Source organism: Styela clava, chromosome 14 (genome assembly GCF_964204865.1).
Source record: "Styela clava chromosome 14, kaStyClav1.hap1.2, whole genome shotgun sequence".
NCBI classification, from domain to species: Eukaryota; Metazoa; Chordata; class Ascidiacea; order Stolidobranchia; family Styelidae; genus Styela; species Styela clava.
The window spans coordinates 13,227,449-13,255,237 of record NC_135263.1 but is presented as its reverse complement, the minus strand read 5'-3'; the positions used below and the strand labels follow the sequence as shown (position 1 = coordinate 13,255,237).

General features: G+C 33.3%; 2 protein-coding genes across 4 annotated transcripts in view; both read left to right on the top strand.

Annotated features, from left to right (window-relative positions):
• The window catches only part of LOC120341656 (inositol polyphosphate-4-phosphatase type I A-like), a 38,902-nt gene extending 16,709 nt beyond the window's left edge, over positions 1-22,193 (top strand). For all 3 annotated transcript variants that reach the window (XM_039410214.2, XM_039410213.2, XM_039410215.2), the window contains 16 exons: positions 6,763-6,859; positions 7,250-7,367; positions 8,406-8,569; positions 9,552-9,686; positions 10,645-10,774; positions 11,373-11,577; positions 12,913-13,059; positions 13,981-14,074; positions 14,877-15,055; positions 15,704-15,850; positions 16,819-16,949; positions 17,754-17,820; positions 18,178-18,315; positions 18,959-19,072; positions 19,500-19,654; positions 20,438-22,193. In XM_039410214.2, coding sequence (XP_039266148.2) covers positions 6,763-6,859; positions 7,250-7,367; positions 8,406-8,569; positions 9,552-9,686; positions 10,645-10,774; positions 11,373-11,577; positions 12,913-13,059; positions 13,981-14,074; positions 14,877-15,055; positions 15,704-15,850; positions 16,819-16,949; positions 17,754-17,820; positions 18,178-18,315; positions 18,959-19,072; positions 19,500-19,654; positions 20,438-20,570 — 2,154 coding nt within the window. In that variant the 3' untranslated portion in view covers positions 20,571-22,193. The remainder of the gene's footprint in view (positions 1-6,762; positions 6,860-7,249; positions 7,368-8,405; positions 8,570-9,551; positions 9,687-10,644; positions 10,775-11,372; positions 11,578-12,912; positions 13,060-13,980; positions 14,075-14,876; positions 15,056-15,703; positions 15,851-16,818; positions 16,950-17,753; positions 17,821-18,177; positions 18,316-18,958; positions 19,073-19,499; positions 19,655-20,437) is intronic.
• A 1,271-nt stretch (positions 22,194-23,464) lies between these two features.
• LOC120341421 (high affinity cGMP-specific 3',5'-cyclic phosphodiesterase 9A-like) lies at positions 23,465-25,528 on the top strand. The gene has a single exon (XM_039409921.2). It carries the CDS (start codon positions 23,535-23,537, stop codon positions 24,903-24,905), a length of 1,371 nt encoding a protein of 456 aa, XP_039265855.1. The 5' UTR covers positions 23,465-23,534; the 3' UTR covers positions 24,906-25,528.
• Positions 25,529-27,789: the final 2,261 nt, after the last annotated feature.

The following is a 27,789-nucleotide window of genomic DNA, read 5'->3' as shown; positions in this document are numbered from 1 at the left end:
CATTGTTAGTAGATTTTCAATTGTTGCTCAGTCAGCTTTATGGTGAAATCGAACAAGGTTTATAGTTGTTTTTATGAGGATTAGTCACATTAGTAAGCGAAAGTGTTTAGAGAAACTGATATATTTTGAGAAAGCAAGGTGATAGTAGGCTAACTATAATGGAATTTTGGAATACTTGTATAGCAGCACAGTTTCATATTTTTAAATTGTGAGATCATTATATATCTCATGAAAATAAGATCCAGTACTCAGTATATTTCACCAATAAGAAATAACAATAATCACAGATTAGCATCTTGTTATTTTGTAGCATCTTTGATTCAATTGTTCAGTTATAATAAAATTTTTATTTTTTTTGCATTTCGATATGACAGCCAAACTAATTACAACCCAGAAATTTCTGTACCAAGTTTTTTCCGCAAATTTGATTTATGTGGAAACATTGATCTTCATCTAAAGGTTACAGGTCTTACATCAATAAGTATTTTTTGGGATATAATACAACACTGTAAATTTGTATAATTTCAGTAACTCTTGACGTTTTAGTGGACTCTGTAAATTTGCTCAGATGAATCTCTTTTATTTATTAGTGAGTGCGCTTGTCCTTATTTGGAACAGATTATCTTTTTGTGGAAATATTTAATCTTATACTCATGATTTTGTAACGCCAAAATAAATTATGTATATATTCATTGTTTAACACTATTATTTTTGAATAATTAGTGTGAAGCTTCTGTTTTAGCGTAAAGACTTATAATGAATTATGAACCATGAATTATAACTTAACAATGTAATTATTCAGTGCAAACTGTTATTTTCAATCATAAATTAAAAACATGACAGTAATGTCTAACAAAAAAAAATTTCGATTCTTCCCAATACTAAATAACTCTTTGCATATTGTTAAATATCAGTTACTGCTTGTACAGATCCTAGTTCAGAATGGAAAGTGTGAATAAGCGTCACAATGAAAAAAATTTTTTGGCCAACTTTAGTTACCGTATATCTGAATTACTTGATTGAGAATTGGGTGATGACTCGATTGTAACAATTTCCTTTCTGGATCGATTAAGATTGCATTGGCTTATGATCAAGGCAAGTATTGTATGGTTTCATATCAGATCATGATTTTCGAGTTCAAAATAATTGTGTTCATGCGAACTGCTATAAATAGAATTAATAATTACAGGAAACAATGGCATTATGCTGGATTGGCAGTGTTATCAATTTTGTATTGAAGCCTTATGATCTCGCTTGAACAATATACTTTAAAAAATGTGATTGTGAAATAATTAACAATAAACAATATACCGGTACCAGGTACAATAAATAAAGTTAATATATTGAAAAGATTTAAACAAGTTGAATCACAGGTATATAATCCCTTAATGTTTCGAATAAGGTAACTGTAGTTATGTACTTGGAGTTTTGGGCTTCGTTTTAGATATTTTTGCAAAGCTGCCTACTACTGAGCAGCTAGATATTGCATACTCGTATAAATTTGAAGTTGTTAGAGTATTATTAAAAATATGTAGCATGCTAATTAACAAGTGATAACTTATTCTGCATTTCTTCTGTTATTGGGTATTTAATGAAATTTTGATAATATAATAAGTATTTTTCAGAAGATATCATTAAATCTAGTTTTTCTGTTCGACCCATGCTTTGACATAGATGTTGCATAAAAAGATGTGCCAGTTGCTAAGTTTAAACTGAGGGCTCAAGTCAATTCGTTTACCTTTCACTTAAATTTTAATCTTCATTCTTTATCAAAGATGAAATCATGCAATGTGAAAAATTGCATTACCCATATTGTTCATAACGTCTGACAATTCATTTTACTCATCAATGTATGACATCATGAAAGTTAAATATAAACAAGTTTTCCTTGGAAATTTGGCCACTATGACATCATCGATTCATTATTACTTCCCGTCATGATTTTTGAATTTACATTAGAGATAATAGGATTTGTTTATTTTAAGCTTCTTTAGCTTTTATATTAGGATACTAATGGATTGAGATTAGTCTATGTATGGGTATTTTCCTACACTTTGTGTTAGTATATGGTTTGTTGTGTTATGGAACTTCATCTATTGTTCTTTGCCAGTCACAGGAGACCTAATATCCCCTTTTGTACTCACTCTTAGCGTAATTATACCGGAGATGTTCTGCTTTCAGTTAAAATATATATTTGTCTCAATAGCCTCAATAAGGCAAACAGAAGTCTTAGCATTTGTGTTGAGAAGTTTTGTGGAGACTATTTTGAAGAATAGAAACTGAACTTAACTCACTGAAATGTTGTAGTTATAATGGCAGAGTAAAAAGCAAGTGCTGAAAATTGGAAGAAAATATATCAGAATTGAAAGTGCTCCCTAATCTGTATGTGTGCAGTGATATATCCCAGAAAGGAATAAGCTGTACCCAAATGCAAAGTAAAATTGAATATATTTGATACAATATTAATATTATATCGGACAAGTATAAGTAGCTAAAATTTTGGTGGTGGTGTGGCTTGAATTTCTATCTTCTATTGAGAGTTGAATTAGTGTTGTTAATAATACTTGCTGTTGAGTAGAAAGTGGTCAATGAGTCCGTGGTTTGATTTGAGTTGTTGTCTACCGACAGTAAATAGAAACATAAATTTTGTAATTTGTGCAGAAAAACGCTTTAGTTGTATAGGGTGTTCATGAGTCCTGTTACAATTTCAGTTTTGTTATGAAATCTTGTTCTTGATATATCTAAACCACGTTAGTTTTATGGTTTTTTTTTACCTCATTCAATACACCTTTATATGACAACCATTTGTTGTACAAAGCATTTCAAAGTTCTTTCACAAACGGTAAAGCCAAACGTAATTATAGACACCCTGTATGATTAGAACAAAGTAAATTTACAATATGTTTGGATGTCCTTCTCCACTATTGTACTGCTGTCTTTACTAGCCTAGTCAATACATCAGAAAAAGCTGATAATGATAATCTCTTTACTATTAATGTTGCAGTGATTCTGTGTTGCGTTATATTGTATATTATATTTAAGTACAGTTTACTATTTTTTACTAATCACTGTGGAAATACTATATACTACATCTCAATATGAGACGAAAACTAAGATTTGGTTATAGATCAAGAAAAACGAATCATGCAACCAGTTATTGGAATGGACAAGTAAGTTTAGTTTTCTTTGGATTATTTTGAAAAAAATAGATTTGATTGAGTTTCTCTTTTTTGATAGTTCTCAAAAATTGAATGAAGACCATATTGGTTATACTGTTAAACTTAGTTGATCAAAGTGATATTTCTTTGAATGAAATTACCATAATCCAGATTATTCCTGAAATCAAGGATTTCAAATATAGAATAGGCCTAATATAACATAGAAATTAAACTTTGAAACAGATTGAATATTCTATTCCCACAAAAGAAGAAGCTGCTCTGCAAGCAACTATTTTTATTCAATGAATGAGTAGTTTTTAACTGGGGCTAAATTCAACTCTTGGGAGTACATTTTGCAAGCAAGAAAATTCCTTCATTTCTCTACTACGGGATATAGCAATTCTCTACTTTTATAAAGATATTTATCCACAATTTATTTTTAAATTTCGCTCAGTTTATAATTTCAGCCAATGTCATTGTAACAATCTTTGAAAGTTCAGAGTTTCAAATCTGTCTATTTCCATGTTTCATAACTCGGACATAATAGCTATGTACAGAGGAAGTTTGCTTCGTATAAACAGTCTTTAGTTATTTGTCATTACTATGACACTCATTCATACACATATCATAAACTACTTGAACTGTACGAAAGCGGGATTTATTCACATAGCTCTAGCTTAGGGTTCATAGAAGATTGAAGAAATAAAGTACTTTTTGTGCCTAGTGAGAGAGGAATAAAAAGTTCCTAAATAGGCTAAGAGTGGAATTAAACGAAAAAGATTGAAAACCAATGAAACTATTTACTCTGGATCGGTTCAGACAAAATCAACTTATAGAAATTGTTATACCATTCTGCATATATAGAAAGAGATTCAGAGTCTAATATCATCAGCATAGTCCAACCCAGTATTTTTGATTAATCATTTTGATGTTATTATTTCTCACACATCAAACAAATTTCTCTTCATAATACCTACGATTATAGTACACTTATCCTGGATTATGTTTGCATTTAATATATCCCACTGGATCAAATATCCGATATATCAATATCAATTGTCGTATAAAATAATTTTATTTAAAATTGATTTTGTTTGAAGATTCATTTGGTGGTAGCAACAATCAGAATAGAGATTTCATATTCTATCTAGTAGCATTGTTCCAGTGGAAATGATTGTTAGAAGTTTATTAGGTGCTCCAGAAGTGTATGTACCAATATGAAGGTAACTAATTTCGTTTTCCTTCTTTACATCAAGTTGTGTAAAGGGACGAAAGCCTATGGGCAGGGGGTGTATTCACTTGACTAACACAAACAGTCCCCGAACTCGTAATAGAATTAAAATAGGGAAAATTAGAATAAAATCATGGCTTAACTAACCCTAACCTGGTACACATACTACGGGAGTAGGCTACCGTTTATTCTATGGAAAGTATGGGCTAAAGATGGCTGGATTTTTTGAGAGAAAAATAGAAAATCTGACAATATATTACAGTTTTAGTGCAATATTGGGTAGAAAGAAACTTTAAATATTTTTGCAGTCTTATGGGCAATTTTCCTTAGTTTAGAGCATATTTCAGTTGAGAATTGGAATTCGATATTTATTATAAAACAAGTTAGTTATGGAGGCAGACAAATCTGGCGATTTAAACCATCTATTGGATAAATTGAGCAAAAGAACAAGCACTAATTTACCTGCTCTGATCACACTTTTGCGTCAAGCGTTTGAGGTAGAATTTTATCTTTTTTTTTGTGTATGATTTTTTTCGTTTACTGTAAAGTATGTGGAAACAATACCATTGTATTTTGTAGTGTACAGAATCGTGTTTGTCTCTGAATTTTGATGAAAAATTGAAAAGCAAAAAATGAATTACTAATTTAAAAGCCTATTTAGTTTGTAGACCAATTACTTTGCTTCTGCTGTCCTTTGCAAAAGTGGATCCATAGGCAACCTTATTGTGTATATGCTGTAGTGGAAGTAAAAATTATAATAATAAAGTCAGGATAAGAATTATATTTCTTGATCAAAAATACTGAAAATTCGTTTGTAAATTATAGCAAAACTTATGGTAATACCGTAAATCACTATGATTAGGAAACTTGTGTGATAAAAGATAAAATGTAAATTATTCATTTTGCTTTGAAATACTTGTTTACTAATCTTGCTGTGAGCCTATTACCTTACTAAACAAATTCATAATATTCATGATCAAAGATGGTTAAAAGTTAAAATGAAAAATAATTTTGAATATAGCAAATTCAATATATTCTGATTTAGACCATGTTTAACTGATAACATATTCATTCAATCAGAATTTTGAAATGTGAGAAAATTCATTTTTATATCTAAGTTGTAAACTGCTTGTCTGAAGAAGTCTTAGTTTGTTTAGTAGACGAAATGTAACAAAAGAAAATTTGTGTGTCTGACTGTCTGATACAAGATTTTTTAACCACTTATTGTTGCAATGTTGCATCTTTGCTAATTAATATAATCTCTATACTATTAGTCATTTGTATTTTATTGCTGGATGAATCAAATCTAATTGTGATATCATAATGAAATACTCATTAGAAATCACCCCAGTAAATTAGTCTGCAAGTGTGCAAATATGTCATACTGTATGACAATAGTTCAAAACGTACCATTGCTTCAACAAGGTGTTTCAACATGTACGAATCCTTGCCTAAGAATACTTTTAGAAACTTTAAAAAACTATTGCAAAGTGTTTGTTTTCAATGTAACAGTTGTATCAATAATTAGATTCCAGTACAGAGTTCTATACTAGATTGAAAATTTCCTCCCCTTATTAAATTTTAAAGCATTTCAATCAGTTGTTCTCAAAATTTCTGACCATGGGCCAAGAATTAAAAGCGGAAGATATTTGTGGGCAGGGGGCCAATTGGCGGTATCTAGAATGCAAAAAGTTGAAAACATTTCACCTGAGTTCGGTGGGCCCTATTATAGCGTTACGTGGGGCCGTAATTTGGTCCCGGGCCAAGATTGCGGATACACCATTTAAACTAAGACACTTTCACTACACAAGTGTTTATATTATTTACTTACAAATTCAACACAATTAGTCATTCACATATATAGAGCTTATATTTAAGAATATTTTCAATTTGGCCTGACATCCCCAATAGAATACATCCTAGTAAAGTGGTACCGGTAAGTACAGAAAATGTATGTGGATGAAAAATCTAGCTTGCGACATGGTAACTAAGGACAGCAACAACCAGTTGGACCAGCCATGCAAACAATTTTTTTTTTGTGGAAATGTGTTTTTATTTCATTATTTAAGATGATAAGTGAATTTTACCGTTTTTACATTTTTGCAGGGAAATCAAATTTATACAATGATTTTGCTAAAAAATATACATAAAGTAAAAATCCTTGAAATTGAAAATATTTTCAAACGAGATTCCCATTATTAATGGCTATGGAAATAACTTAATTATCTTAAACATGCAAGAATAATATCATTATTTTATCCTTTAACATGAAAATTTATTCACTAATGCACAAATTTGATTCAATGCATCTATTGACAGTAAATGTAGTGCACTCAGTTAGTTTCATTATGAATTGTTTACTTTTCTATCAAGGTTCTTCTTTCACATGGAAGCCCAAGTTCAGATGCCAACGGATTGAAAGTTGATGCTAGTTATGGAGATATAGGACAAGTTCCTAACCTTAAATCTTGTAAGTTGTTTCTTCGATTATGCAGTATTGTCTAATCTTGGTTTTTAAGGATGTAAGTACAAATATTTTGGCTTACTTTAGTAATTTCAAGGTTTTTCCAACTACATGACATTTGGTATTATCACAAGGAAAATAAGTATCAGTAATAGACTAAGAAAGTTTAAAACCCTGATAATGCAGTTTATCGAGTATCAATGATTTGGAACTTAAAAGCAACTTGAATTGTTTAAAGTAACACCAAGTGTCATGAAATGGATGGCATAACTCAACTGTCTAAAATAGATTTGTTGTAGTGATACATGTACTGGTAAGAGGCAAGCGATATAATATATATATTTCAGCCACTCGCTAATTGAAAACGTTTCTGAATTTATTGTTTTTTTATTCCAGTATACTGTGAAGCAATATCAAGAACTTACAAATTCCCAACAACAAATAAAGGTTTTTTAAGCGTTCAAGAAATCATGTTAGAGACAAGATTGTCATTCCATGTTCCTCTTGAATATTTGTAAGTTATTTTGTTTCTATAATTAAGATGGATGGTTATAAACTAGGATGCTACTCATGCATTTGGGGAAATGATTGATGTTACCCAGTTGGACAACTTTATCAAGAGAATGTAATAATTCTTATAAAATCTTTCTCATTTGAAAAATTGATCACCATTGTTGTTTGTTAAACAACCCTGTCTATGTATCTCATTTTTTGAGGAGATTCAATACTTGATTCAAGATTTTATTTGAAAGGAAACCCTGTTTACTAATGGGAATCTGGAAATGTCAGTTAATTTATATAAAACCAAATATTGTAATATGATGCCTTTGAAAAAGTAAATTTGTCTTAAATTTTTATATGTTCTCATTAAAATCATAATTTTTATCATATATCGTATTTTTGCTAAAAAAGTAATTTACCACTTTAGATCAATTGGTATAAAAATCGTCTGCGAGACAAATTCTGAATATCAAACTGTTTTGTTACACACATTTCATCTCTTGCTTTAAGAAATCGTATTTTCTTCGAAAATTTCTTCAACACAGAGTTAGGAGAAAAGTTTGATTGTAAATGTTCCCCCCTTTACACTCCACGCATTCACGATTACGCTTAATAAATATAAAAATATTTTTATCAGTTACTCTATGTTTGAGAAAATTTCAATGGGATTCGTTTTTTGTGTGAGATGACGTCATCAAAATTTGCGCAATTTGTTGCGGTTCCGCTTTTACCTCAGTCATGATGATTGCCGTACTAGTAGTCTACTGTGACAGATTGCATACTCATACTACTTTGTTTTGGCCTCCGTGTCCATATATCTGAGCATTGCTTTCTTGTTGATTGGCCAAGAGGCAGCCGAGATGCACGGTTTGGATGGCGACATTTCACTAGGTGGCGCGCTCAAGTGTTCGAGCATCAAAAATTTTTTGTTTGCCTACTGAATTGTTCGAGTATCGGGTTGTTCAACAAACGAGATTTCACTGTATTTAATTAACCGCAGATTTTTTTGCTTATGAATTCAGAAGATAACTTTTTACTCTTTTTTTTATAGAAAACTTCTCATAGATCAAGAGACGAGGTTTATTGGAACTTTAAATTCTATTAAATATTTGGTCGATTATTTACAACAAACAAAAATAAAACAAGCACAAAATAAAGAAAAATTAATTCAACAATATCAAGAAGGTGTCAAGAATATTGTGGACAGGAGGAGAGGTAAGAATGGGAAACATACTTGAGTTTGTTGAGTTGCTGGTTCAATGTTTGGTAATTGGGCTTCGGAAGTATGTGTACCAATATGGAGGACTAATTTTATTCGCCTACTTTACATTCAGTTGTGTAATGGGACTCAAACCTATAGACAGGGGGTATATTCACTTGGCTAATACAGACAGTCACCGAACTTGTAGTGGAACTGAAATAATGAAAATCTAAATTAAATTATGGCCTAACCTTGACCTGGTACACATACTGTACTAGTAATTGGTATGGTACAATGGTAATTTCTCTGTGGTAATGAGTAATTATAAGATAAACTTTGGCGCAGTAGTTGGGCTTTGGGCCTATCTAGGAACCCTTAACCCACCACTGCACCCAATGCAATGTCCCAATGTAAGCAATGTCGAGCTGGAAATATTCAGTTTTTCCCAAAATAGTAATCCTTATCTATAATGACTTTTTTTGCAACGTCCAGGAACTTTAATGGGACTTATATGCTTGCATGTTTTCATTCAAACGATCGAATCTTGGCTCGATTTTGGTGATGGTGGGTCTCAGTAGTGGTTCCAAATTCAAATTTTATTGATATTTTATTTTAACATAAGTTAGTGCCAAGTCCCTTTTTCACCCAGATAAGTGGAGGCAAAAAGCAAAAGAGTAAATATGGCTCGTTCTGACAATATTGGGTATCGCAAGTCCGCAACCCCCCATTGAGACCTTTCGCTACAGCATAGTTTCATTCAGATTATTTGGAAACCGTACTGAAATTTTAAGGCAGAATTTTGATATGCCTAGCTATTTCAATATGGAGAACCCTAACCTTCCATCCCAAATTTCAATTCTAAATCTGGAAGGTGGCAAATTTGTCCTCCTCATCCATGAAGTCATGTTATGTCTCATTTGAAAGAAATAAAATACAATCAATTTATTCTTCACTGATGTCATAAATTTAAATTCCGGCTTCCTGTTACTTTCGAAGGTCCTTCATTCAAAGCAAGTATGCAGAAGACCGAAAAAGAATATGAATTTATTCCGACTAATTTACATCTTCAAAGAATGAGAGTTCAACATTCTGATTGCATTTCTGCCTCAACACCCGAAAACACAGAAAATGGTAGGTTGTTTGTCATTATTAGAAAATTTGTGAATTGGGTCATATTAAACAGAGAGATTCGGGCGCTCCAGAAGTGTGTGTGCCAATATTGAGGTAACTGATTTTGTTTGCCTACTCTACATCAAGTTGTGTAGATGGACTGAAACCTATGGGCAGGGGGTATATTCACTTTGTAACACAGACAGTCCCCGAACTCGTAATAGAACTAAAATAAGAAAAATTTAAATAAACTCTAACCTGGTACACACACTATGGGAGTACCGAAATTTGTATGTTGTTATGAATAATTCTGTATTCCTCACACTGTCTGTGAAGTCTATTTTTTATGTCTTGTTATATCAGATGCTCAAAATGTCATATTTTGGAACAAAAATATTCTAATATAACAATAAAATCAAAAATTTATAATTTCGAATATATCTAATTCTGAATTTATTTAATATTTGACTCGTCCGGCAACTGAACGACAACTCTGGGTACCACCAGCTACTGTTACAGGGCCGTAGTCGGAGGGTGAGTGCGAGTTGGAACCCCCACTTATGTAATTTTGTAAGACTGAAAAAGTCGCTAATAACTCATGCGATTGCATTTTGTTAAAAACGTTGATCATTTTCGTCAACGCTACGTGCCGTCTACTTGCATTTCTTTGAGTAATAGTGCTTTTATTTTAGTTAGTTACGACGAACACAATAAATTAATATGGCCTTTTCAAATGCTCCCATCGGCCATGTATCGAATATTTTATGCAACAGAAAAAATTATTATCTGCTGAAAAAGGCTATTTTTAACGAGTGGCATAAATCCAGGGCCTATTTTAGAAGCCGTTGCGCGGGAATTTCTGATTCCTATTTTTGGGACCCCCTTCTTTCAAAAATCCTGACGACGCCACTGCTACTGTTGTCTACTTGTGCTTGTAATACACATAAGTTTTCAAATTTCTATTTTTTTTTTCTTCAAGCTTCGAGTTCACCACCTGTTCGTGTTTATGACATCATAACAGTTGGTGCAGCAACAGCACATTGTTTTAAATATAAGCAAGGTGGATTATTGTCACTTATGTCATCTTCCTCGGAAAAAGTAAAGAAGGGGTAAGCTTTCAGAAGTTTGCGTTCGATGAAGTGGCTGTGAAAAAATAAATGTGACTATGGATTTTTGAATTATATAGAAATTCAGATTATTATATTAACAAATTACCGGAAATTCAATTAATGAAAACAATTTTCGCAACGAAATTTGGTGCGTCATTTTGGATGGTTAACAAATTTTGTTTAAATAAGATGTTTTCACAAAATAGAAGTTTTTTGTCAAATATATGTGATTACAATTATCTTCATATGTCTGGAATGTGAAATGCAATACGACAAATTTGATTGATTGAAAAATGATTTATTTAAAATTTTGCTTCCTCAAATTTAGTACATATCAGGATTTTACATTAAAAACGCAAGAATTTCAACGGTAGATTGGTAAATCAAATCGAATGCAGAAAAAAATCAAAAACAATCTTTGATTTTGATTTGAAGATTTTTTTTCAGACTGCTTAAATATATTGAAAAATGGTTTTATTGCTACAATACTCTCCTGAAATGCTTTTTCAAAACTTCAGTAATTTATGACTCTGGGTTTGTCAAGGATTCGATTCATTTGAATAAGTTTAATAAAATAATTTCACTTTTTTATTTACAGTAGAGAACTCGCTCTCACGTCGCTTTGTAACCAAGAAAATTTGAAAAATGACATTGCGGAATTACCAGTGACGATATCTGACTTACAGAAGGAAGTTAAATCTCATATCAGTACAATTGAAACATTGATATTGGCTGGTAAAGAATGCAACACTGTTCCGACACGAACATCTGCTGAGATGGCTGTTACAATGTTGAGCGATAAGGTGAATAAAAACTATAGTTGATTGTAGATGCTGAAAATTTCCCTATTTTATTGTTATTGTGATGTCATAAAGTTCAGCTAGAGTTTGTTACTTACTTGGACTTTGTGTGTTCCTATTTGGGAATTTTCTACACTTGTTATTGATGTATTGTTTTAATATGTCATGTTACTGATTATGCATTTCTTGACTTAGACACATAGAATTTGAATAACTCGTGGATATTTATATTGAATTTGAAATCTAAAGTTTGGAAAATAGATACAATTTATACAAAATTTAATATTGTGTGTAATAATAATTTTAGGAATATATTTCAGCTTTCAAATAATGCCAGTAAAAGTATCAAATATGAAATCGGGCTGTCTGCATTATTTAAATGTCCTTAACACATTTTGCTAACGGATATCTTTTTTTAGTATATTTATTGTTCTTTTTCAAAAAATGAAATGAAAATTTCATTTTTATTTAGCCTAATACTCTTGAATTTTTCAGGGTAATATAGTATAGTGGTTCCCAACCTTTTTTCTTGAGACCCAAATTAAAAAAAAAATGTTTTTAAAAAGTCTCGCTAGCCAAGGATAACCTTGCGTACTAAATGTACTTTTGTGTTGTACTTTTATGGCCGCTAGAATGAATGACTAATATGAAACAATCATTTTTATATGACCTCTATTTTCCTAGAAGTTACCCCAAAGTAAGAAATCCGTTCTTGTTTGCAATCACCGAGTTTTTAAAATCGCGGCGTGGGTTCACTTCACATATCAACAAAATCGATGCTGCCAAGTTTTCATGCTGTAATACTTTTCCCACATATTCAATCACTATTGAGCAACACTTCAATACTAAATTTAAAATTACCAATACAATCTTCTAGAAAATGAAATCGACACATTTTTGTTGAAGTTTTTGTTGAAAAACAAGCGACCCAAGATGATTTTTAGACGATTCAGTTTTGGGTCACAACCAGGGCTCTGATGATTTCAGAATCAAATATTATTTTGGAATCGAATCTCGAATACTTGGAAGAAATGCAGTTGTATTGACTGTTTTTTATAATGGGTCCTGCAGCCACATAAATTAGTAAGAACACGTAATCTATCACTCAGAAGAAGTGAGTCATATGTCTGAATTGCATTTTAAAAATTTGATATTAATAAAAAAAATGAGAGATTCACCTCGACCTGTGTGTGGGTGGGCAAAAAAAAGATGACGACGATTCAAAATTGCCATCGGATTTTACTATTCGATTCAAAATGTCCAGCCCTAGTCACGACCCATAGGTTGGGAAACACTGATATAGTAGATCACCATAAATTACGGTATATTATTTCTCAGACCTGCTTACTTGTATCATTGTTGGACAACGAAGACTTATGTAAAGCACTTTCTAAAATTTCTAATGATTTAAATGGATCGTCATCAGCTGGAAATAGTTTATTAAACGCTTCAACAAAGTTAGTTTCTGGATCAAGTCTTGAATGGGTAAGAATATCTCGATATTTTACAATGTTATGATAATGCTAAATTGTTTATAGAATTTCGTTCTACCTGTTAATCTGGCAGTTTAGACCTGGGTTGTTTTAAGTCTTGTGGAACTGCTCTATGCTGACATTTTTGTTACAAGCTTTGACCTATACAACTTTCAATGCATCAGTGATAACTTGTAATCATTTTATTAGCATTTTTTCCCTGATCGATTGAGTCATGTGCCCTTGGCCTGCAAACCAATTAAATACTATGTCAAATCTTTGCCCCCTTTTTTTTCGTTTTCAAGTATTGTATCGTATGGATCATAGGGTATACTGGGTTTGAAGGTGCACTGTCAATAAGTTGCTTAGATAGGGTTTTTAATCATACATTGGGCTGTAAGGCACAGCGGGTACTGCTTTTGATCATAGGCAATACATCATAAAGCACTACCGGTTCTGTACATGAGGCGCTTCGATTATTTTTGAGAAAACAAAGTATTTTAAGTGCGCCTTGGGGTTTGTAAAATAAGGTAGATATTTTATTATGGGCTTGAATTCTATCTCTGTACCAAGCTTGTACCTTTGCTCGTATCAAAATAGTCTGGTAATATAAAAAAAAATTTCCTACGAGTCGGATTATAGTACTTTAGTATATGGATCTTGAAATAAATTAATTGGATTATTTTTGACACCCCTAATTATTCACTGATTATTTATAAATCAGCTTTTTATTTCATCTTTGCCCATAGCAAATTATTATTTTGATTGCGTAATTTGTTTTTGTTGGAGTAGTTTCATCAAAATTTGGTAAAAAGCAAGGTTTGTTGAGACCAAATATCAACACAATCTGGTACTCACACTTGGTTTCCTGTTAATTGTCAAGCAGGGACCAAAGAAAATAGTTTATTTTTACTCAATTTACTTTCTCTTATAGGAAGAATTAAAGTCTTCAGTGAAAACAAAATTGTCCGAAATTATAGCGAAGGTTCACACTATGTTGGATAATGCAAATCTAGTGGAAATTGATGGTAAATACAATGATATTCTTCATAATTGATTTAATGATATTTTAGACCTCATAGTGATATTCGAATTCCATCAGATTGAAAATGAACTCTGAACGGCAAATCAGGATGTTTCATTTGAATGAAATTGCATATTTTCAAATCATTTCAATTTCTAACTGTAATGACCATATCCAGTTGCAAGATTCAGAATATTTAGAACAGGTTCTCTTTTGTATCCAACTCACTAACAACAGGTTCCCTCATTTCAGAAACTATAAGTACCGGTATGTCACTGCGTAAGCTGCATGACATATTATGATTTACAGGTAAATCTGATACATAACCTTTGAAACGTCAAAGATAACGATAGTTGTTGTCAGCTGCGGTGCAAGCAATCCATTTACTGCAGTCGTCTAACGTCTAAAAACTAGAACAGGTTTTCTGATTATGACAACATTTCAAGAACGGCTCTGCGCCAACCCTCTGACCATATATGATCTAGTCTGGTATATCCCTTTAATCTTATCACATCCAGGGTGAGATGTCATACTCAGGCCATTTCGTCATTCTTTCTTTACCCAAGGCTTGGTGGTGATGGGAGTGGATTCGTGCATCGCAGCCAAGTGGCGTTACATTCACGTTCACAAGTTATGTGATAGATTCATCTAAAGCGTGTCATGTTAATGTAGATTACGTAGTGACATACATACATTTTCTGAAATTAGGGAACCTTTTCTTAAAATTTGTTTCCCACCACATACTATAAAAAATACTAACTTTCCATTCTCATCTGATCTAAAATTTTATATTTTCTTTTTACCAGATTTGGCATCAAATACCGTTCCTGATTATGACAGTATTGTCTTGAACTTAAATGAACTTGAAACAAGATTATCAACAGTTTGTAACCTTGCTATGCAAGGTCATGCAATACATTCTTTAATACATATTCAAGGATCAACAGACCTTATATATAGAAGAGATGTTGTCTTCAGCCAAGTGGTAAGGAAATTTTTTTGGGGCATGTAATAAGTTTTAAACAAAAGTCGAAAACAAGCCGTTTATCATAATATGTATAATTATATAGGATATTGTGGTATTTCTCTTTATTATATGCTTCTTTTTTGAATATTTTGAATGAAATATGTGCAGAAATGCATAAATTTATTTTAAATATAAATATTATTTTCTTATGAGGGGTGTATTGTTCAGTGATTTTAGTAAAAGTATACATGGTAAAGCTAGTGTAGCGCAAACATTTGAATGATATTTTATTTCTTATCCACACACCAAGAACCCTGGTCTCATAACAGAAGTTCCATAATATATATCTATGAGAGAGCAATTTGTGTTAGTCCACTGGTTCTTATTTTTATAGTTTTTCAAAATTAAATGTATACTTTTTTGTCTTTCAGTTGCTCAAAATATCATTTTTTAAATGCAACAATTCTAAATTATCCAAAATCAGAAATTAAAAATAACGAATATAATCAATTTCGTTTTGGACATCCCTGCACACAATAGAGATGTGTGGTTTTATCTCTAAATAATCCAAGAATCAGTTTAGGGCTATTAAGAGTTGAGCTGGCTTTCATGCTTTTCAATCTAGTAGCATTCTTTGTTCCTTAACACTAGATATATTTCTTTTAGTTGTCAAGTTGTGTCTGCGGAGTCTCCACTGCACTGTTTTCGTTTATTCACGACACCGAATACCTGAACAATATTTCTAATCATGGAATGTTGATACATTTTGAATCTCTTCTAAGCACTTATAAAAATGAATTGGGGATGTTAGAGGTAATCTAATGGTTTTATATGTATTCATTTTATTTTTTCGAATAAAATGGAATAAAATACCTTGTTGGCTTAATAACGAGCAATTTTATGCTGTAATACTTTACAGCAGGGGTCGGCAACATACGGGCACTATAATCCGGCGTGCGACGCTTCACTAAATTATAGTAACAAAATATCCCTTTTGATGAATATAATCTTTAGACTAAATTATATTATAACCTGACAATTATATAATCCACAATTACTCGTTCAATGAGAATATAATTTAATTATAATCAAGCAAATGGCAACAAATCGCAGAAAAGTTGATGCTGAGTGCAAAGGGTTCAGTGACGCTGAAAATATTCAAATGGAATTTTATGAGATGCAATGAGGAATTAAATCTATACTCTATTCGAGAGATGTATCACTGCTTGATCTTTATTATAAAAAGTACCATCCGTTCGGTTTTTCAACTTTCTAAAAATATGTGCGGCCCGTCAATGACTTGCAACCTCAATTTTGACCCGCGAGCGACAAAAGGTTGCCGACCCCTGCTTTACAGTCTCAAAAGCTCTTGGCACTTCGGTGGTTGCTCATAACATTACTCAGAGATCAATCTTTGAGTTAGTATGTGTGCTTGCTCGAGCAAGATTCTATATAAAAAATTGTCTCGAATTTTCGCCAGGAGTAATTTATTCGTCCATTGTGCTTTATTTTAAATTGGGTTGTTTTAATACACTTTTTTTGTCCAATATGGGTTAGGTTGTTACTCTTGGGTACTGGCGATTGGGATTATTTTAATCAGTAGATTATATTAATCAGAATTCTAATGACTAAAGAATCCAATTCGTGAGCTACAAAGTACAAAACTGATGTTTACCAATATTTTTGCAAATTTTTTTTGGTGTAAAAACCAATGACTTGTTTTGGCCCCCAATGATCTACTTGTTATCTTTTTTCTTAATATCATATTTGTTTCGTTGTAGGATCACGTTGTTGGTATTTATGATTTACATAAAGTATCGTTTTGTTGTGAGAAATCGAAGGAACAAGATGGCGATGACATGGATCATTTGCTTCCTACTATACATGGAACCAGGAATAGAATCACTGTTAGGTGAGAAACATACTTGAATAATATTTTTTTACTTATTTAGCGTCTTGTCCCGACAAGTCAGCCAAAAGTCCCGCTTTGGCGTTCATTCATCCAGCATAATACACGAACATGTTCTCGTTGCTGGTGTAGCGCAACGCTAGCCTACTTACTGAAGGTGAATGAGTTATTTTGTTTGTTCCGTTGTTTCCCGCTAACATTGTTAGCAAAAGTATCACATGTAAAATCAATTCTAATTGGTCCTGTTCTGAAATTCACGTGAATGTAACATTGAACAACGTCTTTTTGACAGTGTTATTTACAGAAAAAAGCATGCTTGGGTGAATAAGTAAATTCTCAATGCTTGAAAACAGCAGACTATTTTATTATTCTTTATTCCTTTTGCTGTACATAAAAAAATCTAAATTTGTATCGTTAGCGTATATTCCTTTCTATTTTATACTGGGGTTTAAGTTGTTTGAAACTTAAATAAAGCATTCTGGTCTACCTCAAAACTTAATCAACTCTGTATTTCAATGACTACAGTAATGTTAATAAAATTGAAAGAGTTGCACAAGATGTCATACAGAAAGTGTATGTACGATGTCATATAAAAATATTCCTATGTACTGTATTAAAATAAAAAGACAAATTTCAGGGTGAAATATTGGACTATGTAGAAATCAAAAATTTTAAAAATGAAGGTAATACCGGAGACAATACTGATTTTTAACAACAACATTTTTGTGAAACGATGAATGTGTACACTATGTGTCTAATTATCAGCTGTTTGATTTACTGTGTAATTATTTCTCATGTCTATTTCAGGTTACATTTAGATCCACAAACATTTGTTAAACTACCAGATTCACTAAGAAGTGGTGCACCTTTCAAGGTAAGTTGTGTATATCTTACTTCGGGCATTTAGACCAGGTACGAATTCATTTTATGTTGCATACATAATGTTGTAATATGTTGTCGTAATGGCTAAGGCAAGGATTTAAAAATTGTTTTACATAAGATTTTTGTTATTGGATGAAAATATATGCATAGTACAAAAAATGAAAAAAAAACTTTGCTTTGAATTTTAATTTTGACTATATATATATATTTTGCAGTTGAACCATAAAGAAGTATAATTTTGAATATTTAGGAACTCTTCTTAGAACATCAATAATTTTTGATTTTTTTTAACCTCAGATATCGCTAAATTGAAGTCATTACAACATTATGCTATTTGCTTTTTTGGTAGGTGGTTCCAGTTCTTTTCAATATTGGAATCAATGAAGAACAAACGCTTGCGGAAAAAATTGGTAGCACCTCATTACAAGATTGTATTAACGTAGAATCACTTTCTCGACTGTCATCATACAGTGAAAAAATTATTCAGGTTTGTTAATATTTTAATAAAAATGATATATTCCATGTTGCGTTAAATTTCGATTTATTTATGAATAAAAACTTATGCTTAATTGGTTTGGGATTAGGATGAAACTAAATTTATTAAGGAATATCTTAAAAAGCATCTTGATCATCGATTATGAAGCTGGTAAGAATTTTTACATTTTGTACATAAAATTTGGAATAACTTTCCAGATTTGATGAGAAAAGCGTTTTGTCTTGCCATTCAAGTTTTAAGGTATAAGATATTTTCTAATCAACAAACCACCTCTCATTTAGGTTTGCATGAAAATATGCAAGCAGTATGCTTCTTAATTAATGCGCTTTCTGAAAACAGCAATTTTTATTGATTTATTGATCCTGGAATTTTTGCTCCCAAAACTAAAGTACATTCATTATGTTAATTCATGTCATGCAACCTGCGACTATAATTCTTACAGAATATTGATCAAAAAGGTATTAATTTGCATACATTTACCACTCTCAATACATACCTATCGCTGTCTTTTTTCAGTTGTCATTTCCAAAATCTAATATATAACATACCGGTAATAATAATTCAAATATCCCCAACTATACTCTCTGAGAGTTTATTCCATAACTAGCAACAATACTTTGATCTGGATTTTCAGAATTCAATGACAAGTCAAGCAGGTGAAATTGAATCTAAATTGAATAAATTAAAAGAAGCAATCAATTTTTCAAAGAAAAATAAAAATGTTGAAATTTTACATCTTTCCTCAGAGGTAAGTGGCATCACACTCTTGTAGTTTTAACAGGATGAACACCAATTTGGTCAATGAAAGGCCGGTATAGCCATAAGCAAATAAATAAATATTATGAATACATACTGAAATAAGGTTTCCGAAATGAAATATTAGAATATACTCTATATTGTTTCATATTTAACAGAGAAATTGGCAGATATTATTGTAAAATCATAAAAATTAAATTTCATGATGTATAATATGTATCCAGTTTCTGTTCTATGTTTATGTAAATACATAAAATGATCAGGATGAACTGTGTTTTGTTTTATTACAATGTCTGAAATTGAATTCAATGGTAATTTTGTGTGATCGTGAGATGCCAAATAATAAGAATGACAAATTTTCATAATTACCTAACGAATAAAATTTTCAATTTTTGTGTATAATTTTCAATTTGTTACAGATATCCAGAATGTTAAAAGGTGTTCGTGTAACAAGCTGCAAAAGTGCGAAAGACAGGACTGCGATGTCAGTAACGTTAGAACAAGTTCAAATTCTAATTAACAATCATCAACTTTCACCTAACGAGTTCTCGAGAGCTCTCAACTGTATGAGGAGGTAGGAGATTTATTCATGGGCATAATGCTAGTTCAACTCTGAATTGTTTTGATAAATACACCATAGTGTCTGTGACTGTCATGGGCGAAGTATGGCCTGTGGGCCAAATCCGACTCGTTGGGTTATTCAATCTGGCCCTGCTATGAGCTACAATTATGATCGCCGTCTGTCTTTTTAAGGTTGTCACTGAATTTCATGATATGGGGACGGTAACAAAACTTGACGGCCTCTCGCTCACTCGATTTGGCAACATGCTTTTCACACCTCTTTTCTATCGCCTCGTGCGTTTGTCGTGTGCGGTCACATGTAATTTTTACACTTACATGGCCCGCAAGACTAGGTGGCCAAAATTTTTAGCCCCGGGTCTATTTTGTTTTTCAAAATATCCTTGGCACACCCCAGCTAATTATATATCAAAAATGGAGGGTTTCATATTTTTTGTGTTCTGTTGAGGTAAAATTGATGCAAATTGCATGAGAAACAGACTGACATCAATGTGGTGCCCAGAAGTGATCCATAGCTCTCCCTGTTTAGAATGGATCGAAAGTCGAAAAATATTTGTTCACCACACCTTGCATTAGGTTAAACACACTTTTTCTAACAATTTGTGTATTACTATTTGCTAACTTTCCCGAGATTTGCCAAAATGAAAACCTTTTAGATGATGAAAAACTTGTTTTTCTTGCTTAGTTTGGCAAAGGAAATTATCATTTCATGTGCATCATTGTCTTTGATAGCTCACTTGTATATATTATGACTTATATGCGCTATTATTTCTTCCAGTGAGGGTACGAGACGCGAAAACACACGAAAAAATGTTGGAGTACGAAAATATGCATTTACTTCAGTACAACTGATGACTTTTCCTAAATTATATAGACCTCCTGATGGAACATATGGAAAATCAGAATCTTGAAACTATTGTATTTGAATTTTCATTTATTTCTGTATATGCTATAGATAGTCATATTTATCAATTTTTGTCCCTTTTTTTTTTAACTCATATGAAATTTTACTATATTACTGGTTATTCTCGATAATTAATATTTCATGTTAAATGCAGTATTCAGACGTTGTGGGTTATTTCATTTTCTGAAAAAAGTATGAAATAAATGGTTGGGGGCCTTGGCTAGAGGGTTAAATTACATCCCCCTCTTTCTTAGCCCCAGCGTTTGAGCTACAAACTACCTTACATGACAATATATGCATTTTTCAATTGTGGTTATAACGATATGATACTGCCTGCTATAGAAAATTAGTCTGTGTAGTTATACATATTATTTTTTCGAATATCTGTAAGTACATTTTAATGTCTATTCATGTTGTTGTGCAATTGTTTCGTCGTTGTTTTTTGTGTTACTTTTGTTAAGTATAATTCGTTAAACGTATATTGGTATTTGATAGAATTACTTAGCACCCCTAGTAGTTTAATCTCTCCCTTTGTCATGTCTTACTTAAAAAAAAAATCGTCTGTCTGAAAAAATTGTCATCAGTTCTTAAATCAATTGAACTTGTATATTTGGAAGTAGTATCACATAAACAGCTGGTTTTCATTATTCTAGCTTCCCATCCATCCACTGCTTATTACCGGCATGGATTCAAAGGTTTAAATCTCATTGCTGTTATTTTGTTGTCACACAGTGGCTCTTGTAACTGCTGGTCGGTTACAGATTCCACGGATGTATGGATTGGTAGACAAAATAGAGGCCGTTGTTTGCTTTATGTTTAAAAACTTTTGATTCTCTGCTCTCCCTGTGATGAATATGTTAAAAACACCTTCCCTAAGAATTATTGCTCCAGCTTTATTCCTATTCTTTCATACATTATCAACCGGTAACTTTCAATTCCACTCCAATTTTATTATCTGATATATCACTCTTTACACATTATATACTCGTTTTTTGTCTTCTGCTTTATTACGAATGGCAATATTTATAAGCATTTTAGTCTCACTTGTTCAACTCTGTTAAAATATATTACAAAGTGGTAAAGAAAGTATAAGTCGGAAATCCATTGCATTATAACTAATTTAAAACTGGCAATATAATCCGAACTCAGTTCCATGAGGTGACAATGGCACAACGTACCGTGGTTTACCATTTGATTAAAGGGTGCATTATAATCTTTCCCTTCCAATATTAATATAAAATCGCGTTCTATGCATAGTAATTTGTTTCTCTTTGTAATGTTAGCCAAATTGAACAGTGCATGCCCGATTTGAGATAAATCTGACCGACACCCTTGTCATATCATAGTCTTAAACATTGAATTTGTTATATTTATGAACGAAGATCCCTGAAATGCCGGAATATTCTTTACAACCACAGTCAATTTGTGAAGTGTTTTGGTCGAGTTTCTGTGTTGTGCCATCAGTTACGGGAATTGTTTAGTATTTCTTTTTTGAAAAGTGTGGACAACAATCGCTTGTTGACGTGTACATGTTATGTCACCAGCTATTTTTTTGTCGTCGTCATCGATATTATACATTATGTTCTTGACACATATTATAACTTCAATAAACATTCAATAAAAAAAGAAATTATGGTATTTTTTTATAGGTCAAGGTGTATGTAGCCTATAGCAAGGTGATCGGCTAATCTGAAACCATTTCAAAATCTGATACAAATGTCATATTCCTAATGTGACGATGTTCGTACTGAGCGTTAGGAATACGCTCGCCAGGTCCGGATCCCGTAAGAAATTATATGCGAGAGGATTGCTTGACTCCTCGCTGCCCCAGGAGGGTTTATGTAACCGCTCATAGGTTATGGCTTGCTCCGCCATCTAGCCCATGCATCTGAAACAAATAACTGACTGACTAATCAGATACTCTACATGGAATGGTAACCAGAGAGGCTGTGGTTTTTAGTAGCGCAGTGTATTGTTAGATGGCGAGTGGAGGACGATCTTATGAATGACGACATATTATGTGAATGAAGAGGATTACCATGGCGATTTGCAAATGAAGCAGTTGGATCATAACAAAGCTTATCAATGAGATATCTTGTCATCTCTATGGGAGGTAGATCACATATACCTGAGCATGCCTGATAAAATAAAATCAATTTGTGTAAGTTCAAATTTATTCATGGCTGTCGAAATCAAATAACTGACTTAAGTTAGTTAACAATTTCCGCTAATCAAGCACACTATTCAACTACCCTACCGAATACCGATACCAACATCACTTCTGCCTATCGACTGTCCGGGCTAGTCAATTCTATGATAGTAGTGAGGTAACAATGACCACCGGCTCACGGATACTAACGCCCGGGTCAGAGTTTGGACCTTTCTGCGTTTAAAGTTTGCGTAGTATAGGATCTTCAAAATAACGATTCAATCAAAATACTAACGGGTCACACTTTTTAGTCCCTGATTTATGCAGGTAAGATTATTTACTCCCATCGCGACGAACGTCTTTTCAGATTGGTTTCGGGTGCAGTTATTATTATAATTAGTATTTCGCGTCTGGAAAAAATATTAATTTTTAGGTTCCCTTTGGCGGATTTTTTTCAGAAGCATAGTTTGACTTCAAGGCAATAACATGTACAGTTTTCCAAATACCACTTAGCAGGTAAAACAATCACGTATAACACTTGAGGAGAATAGATTGGAAAAATAGGAAGGCACATCGATTACCTTCTGTACGAAGCGAATGTTTGTGACATTTCCATCGCATACAGGTACGAGATATGACAACTCCAGCTGTGATTGTCTCTTAATCTTTCGGGATTGTGAGAATGATTGTGGCATTTTTCAATGATTGACGTCATCAGCTCTGTTTAAATTCGAAACTGGTTGGTATGGCGATCATTTGTTCAAATATAGATCTACTTATTCGTTTTTGTTGCAAAAAGTGGTCAGTTCTACGAAACTAAACATGGGTAACGGTATATCCAATGAAAATATAAAAGCGATCGTGAAACGAACAAGGATGAGAACGAAGGAGTACGAATCAGCTATTGCTAAATTAACGGAAAGTAAACCAACAAGTCCATCTGTATCGGAGAGAATCACCATATGGATTGATGTTCAAGGACGTCCTGAAAAAGTGAATCTAAGAAAACGATCATCCCCTGCAGAACAACGGCGAGCTATTGCTACTCACTTCGGACTCTCTCCTGCTGTTCAGATCGAAATAAGCGACCCGCAAGGAAATTTGATTATCGATGAACTAGAAGCAAATGCTCCCGACCTACCTTACTTGATTGAATGCAGAATGACATTGCCGCCAGAACTTGATGGAGCGGCAGCCCAAGTTACAGGCGGTGCTGAATTTGAGGCTTTACTGGAAGGAATCGTGACTTCCATGAGCATCGACGTTTGGGAGTACGAAACAAACCAACTGCTCCGCTTGATTGAATTTATGTTTCTTGATCTTGGCGTTTTAGACGAGTTGAAAATAGAGATGGCCGATCTTCATACATGGCTTGTGGCGGTTGAACACAACTATCGTACTGTTCCATTTCACAACTTCCGCCATGCGTTTTCAGTCACTCACATGATGTACTATATCATCAGAGAGTGCGACCTTTCCTCTATGTTCACCACGCTTCAACTTGGTGTCTTGCTTGTCGCATGTATTTGTCATGATTTGGACCACCCGGGACTGAATAATATGTATCAAAACAAGGCAAAAACCGATATCTCTTTGCTGTATGAAAACTGCTCTCCGCTAGAACATCATCATTGTGCAGTTGCGTTTCAAGTGTTTTCCGTGGAAAGCCTGAACATATTCAGAAATATTTCCGAACAGGTTCAAGGAGCCGTTACCACCATGATCATTGAGCTTATTCTTGCAACCGATATGGCACTACATAATGAAATCTTAGAAGAGTTTCTACAGAATGTCAAAAACGGGTTCAGCATAGACAACGCAGAGCACTCCCTTTCTTTGCAGAAGATTCTAATCAAATGCTGTGATATTTCTAATGAAGTTCGCCCACTAGAGTTTTCAGAACCTTGGGTGGATAGACTTCTCGAAGAGTTTTTCTTTCAAGCCGATGTCGAGAAAGAGGAAGGCTTACCAGTTGCGGGATTTATGGACCGCGATAAAGTTCACAAATCACGTGATCAGTTGAAGTTCATTCGAGCCACTCTCATGCCGCTTTTTAACGGCTTATCAGATGTCCTTCCACCTTTGAGGAACGTAATGTCCAATTCTCTCATAGAATCTGAGCGGTACTACGAAAGAATGACAGACAAGGAATCCAAGGCTGAGAATGAAACTAAGACTACCCCGAGCAAGTAAAGGCTATAATGAAGTTACTGGTTACGCAGTCTGTTTTAATTATGCTAATTGTGTAATTCAGAATTGAGTGTACATATATCTTGCATGTATGAATTTTACACTCGTGTTATTCTTTTCGGCTGTTATTTGAACTTCTTGTCGAAACTTTATGCTCGTTTTTTTTGTATGCATCTCATTTATGCGTCTTGTTATATTGTGTACTTGAGAATTGGCATTTTACAAATTTAAAATAAAAAAATGTTTAGGTATCTAGCCAAATAAAATGTATGGATGAAATTCGTCATGAGTCTTGTCCATTAATATAGATCTAGAATAATTGTTATCAATTCAAATTGGCGTTGCTCTATTCAAGTACAGAACAATTTTTGAGTGTGATATTTTGATGTGCTGCTGGGGTGCCAATGGAGCAGTTTTATGACCTCACATGTTATGTACTACAGTAGCATAGTGTTGTCTATGTACCATATTTCCGTTTTATATATTAAATCTGTTTTTAAAAGAAATTTGATAAGATTCTTTATGAGAAGAATCTTCCGTTTCTGTCTTAAATTGAAAATTTCATTGAAGTGTATAGTCCTCATAAAAGTTTGTTTTTGTATATTATACATATGAGGTGTTGTTTATGCCGAGTAATTTCACTATAACAACTCCTAGTCCTATTGACAGGTTCTGAAATGAACTCGGCAGTCGCCCCGGGCAGCACGTTGTGGGGGGCAGCAAAACGAAGCTGTAGAGCTAACGTTATAACATGTGTTTTTCTCGATGTGTTTTTATTTAATTAAAATCATTAGGTTATAGTTTAGGCTGGTTATAGTTTTGTGTAAGTCATTGTGGTGATGGTGAGTCAACAATGGATGTTTCCCCGACCCTTGACCCCGGAAAAATTCTCCATCTGATCTTTTGCCATGACGACAGTTTCGCGCGCGCTCATTACTGCATGCGAGGCTGAAAAGTTTATGTTTGATTCCAGTAATGCCGAACACGACGATTGGTTTTACTTATTCTTCGGTTTTCTTCTTATGTAATTTGATATCTCCAAATTTGATCTACGGATGAAGCGAATACAACCAAGCGGGGCTCAATATCGTCGCAAGAAAAGACGCAGGGAAGCAGAAGATAATGTCCTGAGAGGCTCTTTAGATGCGTGGGTGAAAAAGCAATACGTGGCGAAAAATCAATTGGGTGATGAAAATCATGAGTCCGTGACTGTCGTCCAAGATGATGTCAGTATTCCAAGTAAAACACATCTTGACATTGTTCGTGACAATCAGTCGCACAATTCGATTCCGGATGACGCTGATGATTTTAATGAGGCGAGTGCTAATGCTGAGGCGAATGCTGTCACTTTGAACGATGACCTTGAAGGTAACAATAACGATGTAAATTTTATCGAATTATTTCGTGACCACGACCTTGGGCGTTTGAGGAAACCGATATCGACACATTTAGTGAAATTTTTAGTTCAGCAAGACCAGAAAAATTTCAACACAAAGAAGGTCCTTTTGCTAAAAGAGAAGGAAGAGCTCTCTAAGCATTGGTTCGAAACTTTGTCAAGTAATGGAGAGTGTTTGCAGAGAAAGTGGCTGATATATTCGCCATGCAAACAGGCAGCCTTTTGCTTTGTCTGTTTTTTATTTTCAAAATGTGAATCAAGTTTTTGTAACGAAAAAGGGTTTTGCAGCTGGAGAAAATTGAATCCAGTAATTTATAAGCATGAAAAAATTCCGGGTCACAGAAATGCAAAGCGTGAATATTTGGATTTTGAAGCACGACTTGAAAAATTACTTATGTACTTATGTAATTGATTATGAACTCCAAAGCCATATTTCAAGTGAGAAAAAGAAATGGCGACTTATTGTTGAACGAATTGTCGATGTTGTTTTCCTTCTGTCAAGACAGAATATTGCGTTTCGAAGTCACAGAGATGAAGGAGTTTCAAAGTTGGTTAACGATAATGCTTACGAAAACAATTCTGGAAACTTTTTGGAAATAATCGGACTATTGGCAGATTATGACGTTGTTTTGTTTGAACATTTACAGAATGCGAGGAAAAACCCTAACAAAGTCAACTATCTTTCGAATAAAAGTCAAAATGAAATAATCAATCTTATTGCCGGTATAATCAAGAAGAAGATTATTTCTGAAGTAGAGAAAGCCAAATATTACACTCTGATGTTAGATTCTACTCCAAGATATATCACGTGAAGATCAAATTGCCGAAATCTTGAGATACGTTCACATCAGTGAGAATAAGGATGTCGAAATTAAGAGCCATGCGTTTTTCTTGGTTTTTTTCAAGTTTCTGAGAAAAACGCGGCAAGCTTAGTGGAAACGGTGATTGAGAAATTGAATGATGATGGAATTGACATAAATGATTGTCGAGGACAAGCATACGATAACGCGGCTGTTATGAGTGGTGAACGAACTGGAGTACAAAAACGAATTTTGGAAATCAATCCACAGGCCCAGTTTGTCAATTGCGAAAACCACAGCTTAAATTTAGCATGTGTTCATGCAGCTGAAGTTCATCCAACAGTGGTTGCATTTTTTGGTATTATGGACAAAATTTTTGTTTTTTTTTCATCTTCAACAACACGTTGGGAAGTACTGAAGCCAAAAGTTAAGAAAACTTTCAAGAAGCATTGTGAGACCAGATGGAGTTCGTACTACAACGCAGTTGAAGTCATCCATGAAAATTTTCACGAAATTATATATTGTCTCGAGTATTTTGAAGATGGCAAATTTTCAAGTGAGACCAAATCTGATGCTTGTTTACTTCGCCATTCGTTGCAGCATTCGTTTCTCTCTTGAAATTTTGGTGCCCTATTTTGTCATCCGTTCAGAGAGTGACAAAACGCTTACAAGATTTCAAGATCGATTTAAT

Bases quoted from the DNA above. Each gene is read 5' to 3' on its own strand.
- LOC120341421 (XM_039409921.2), top strand. From the start codon at position 23,535: ATGGGTAACGGTATATCCAATGAAAATATAAAAGCGATCGTGAAACGA.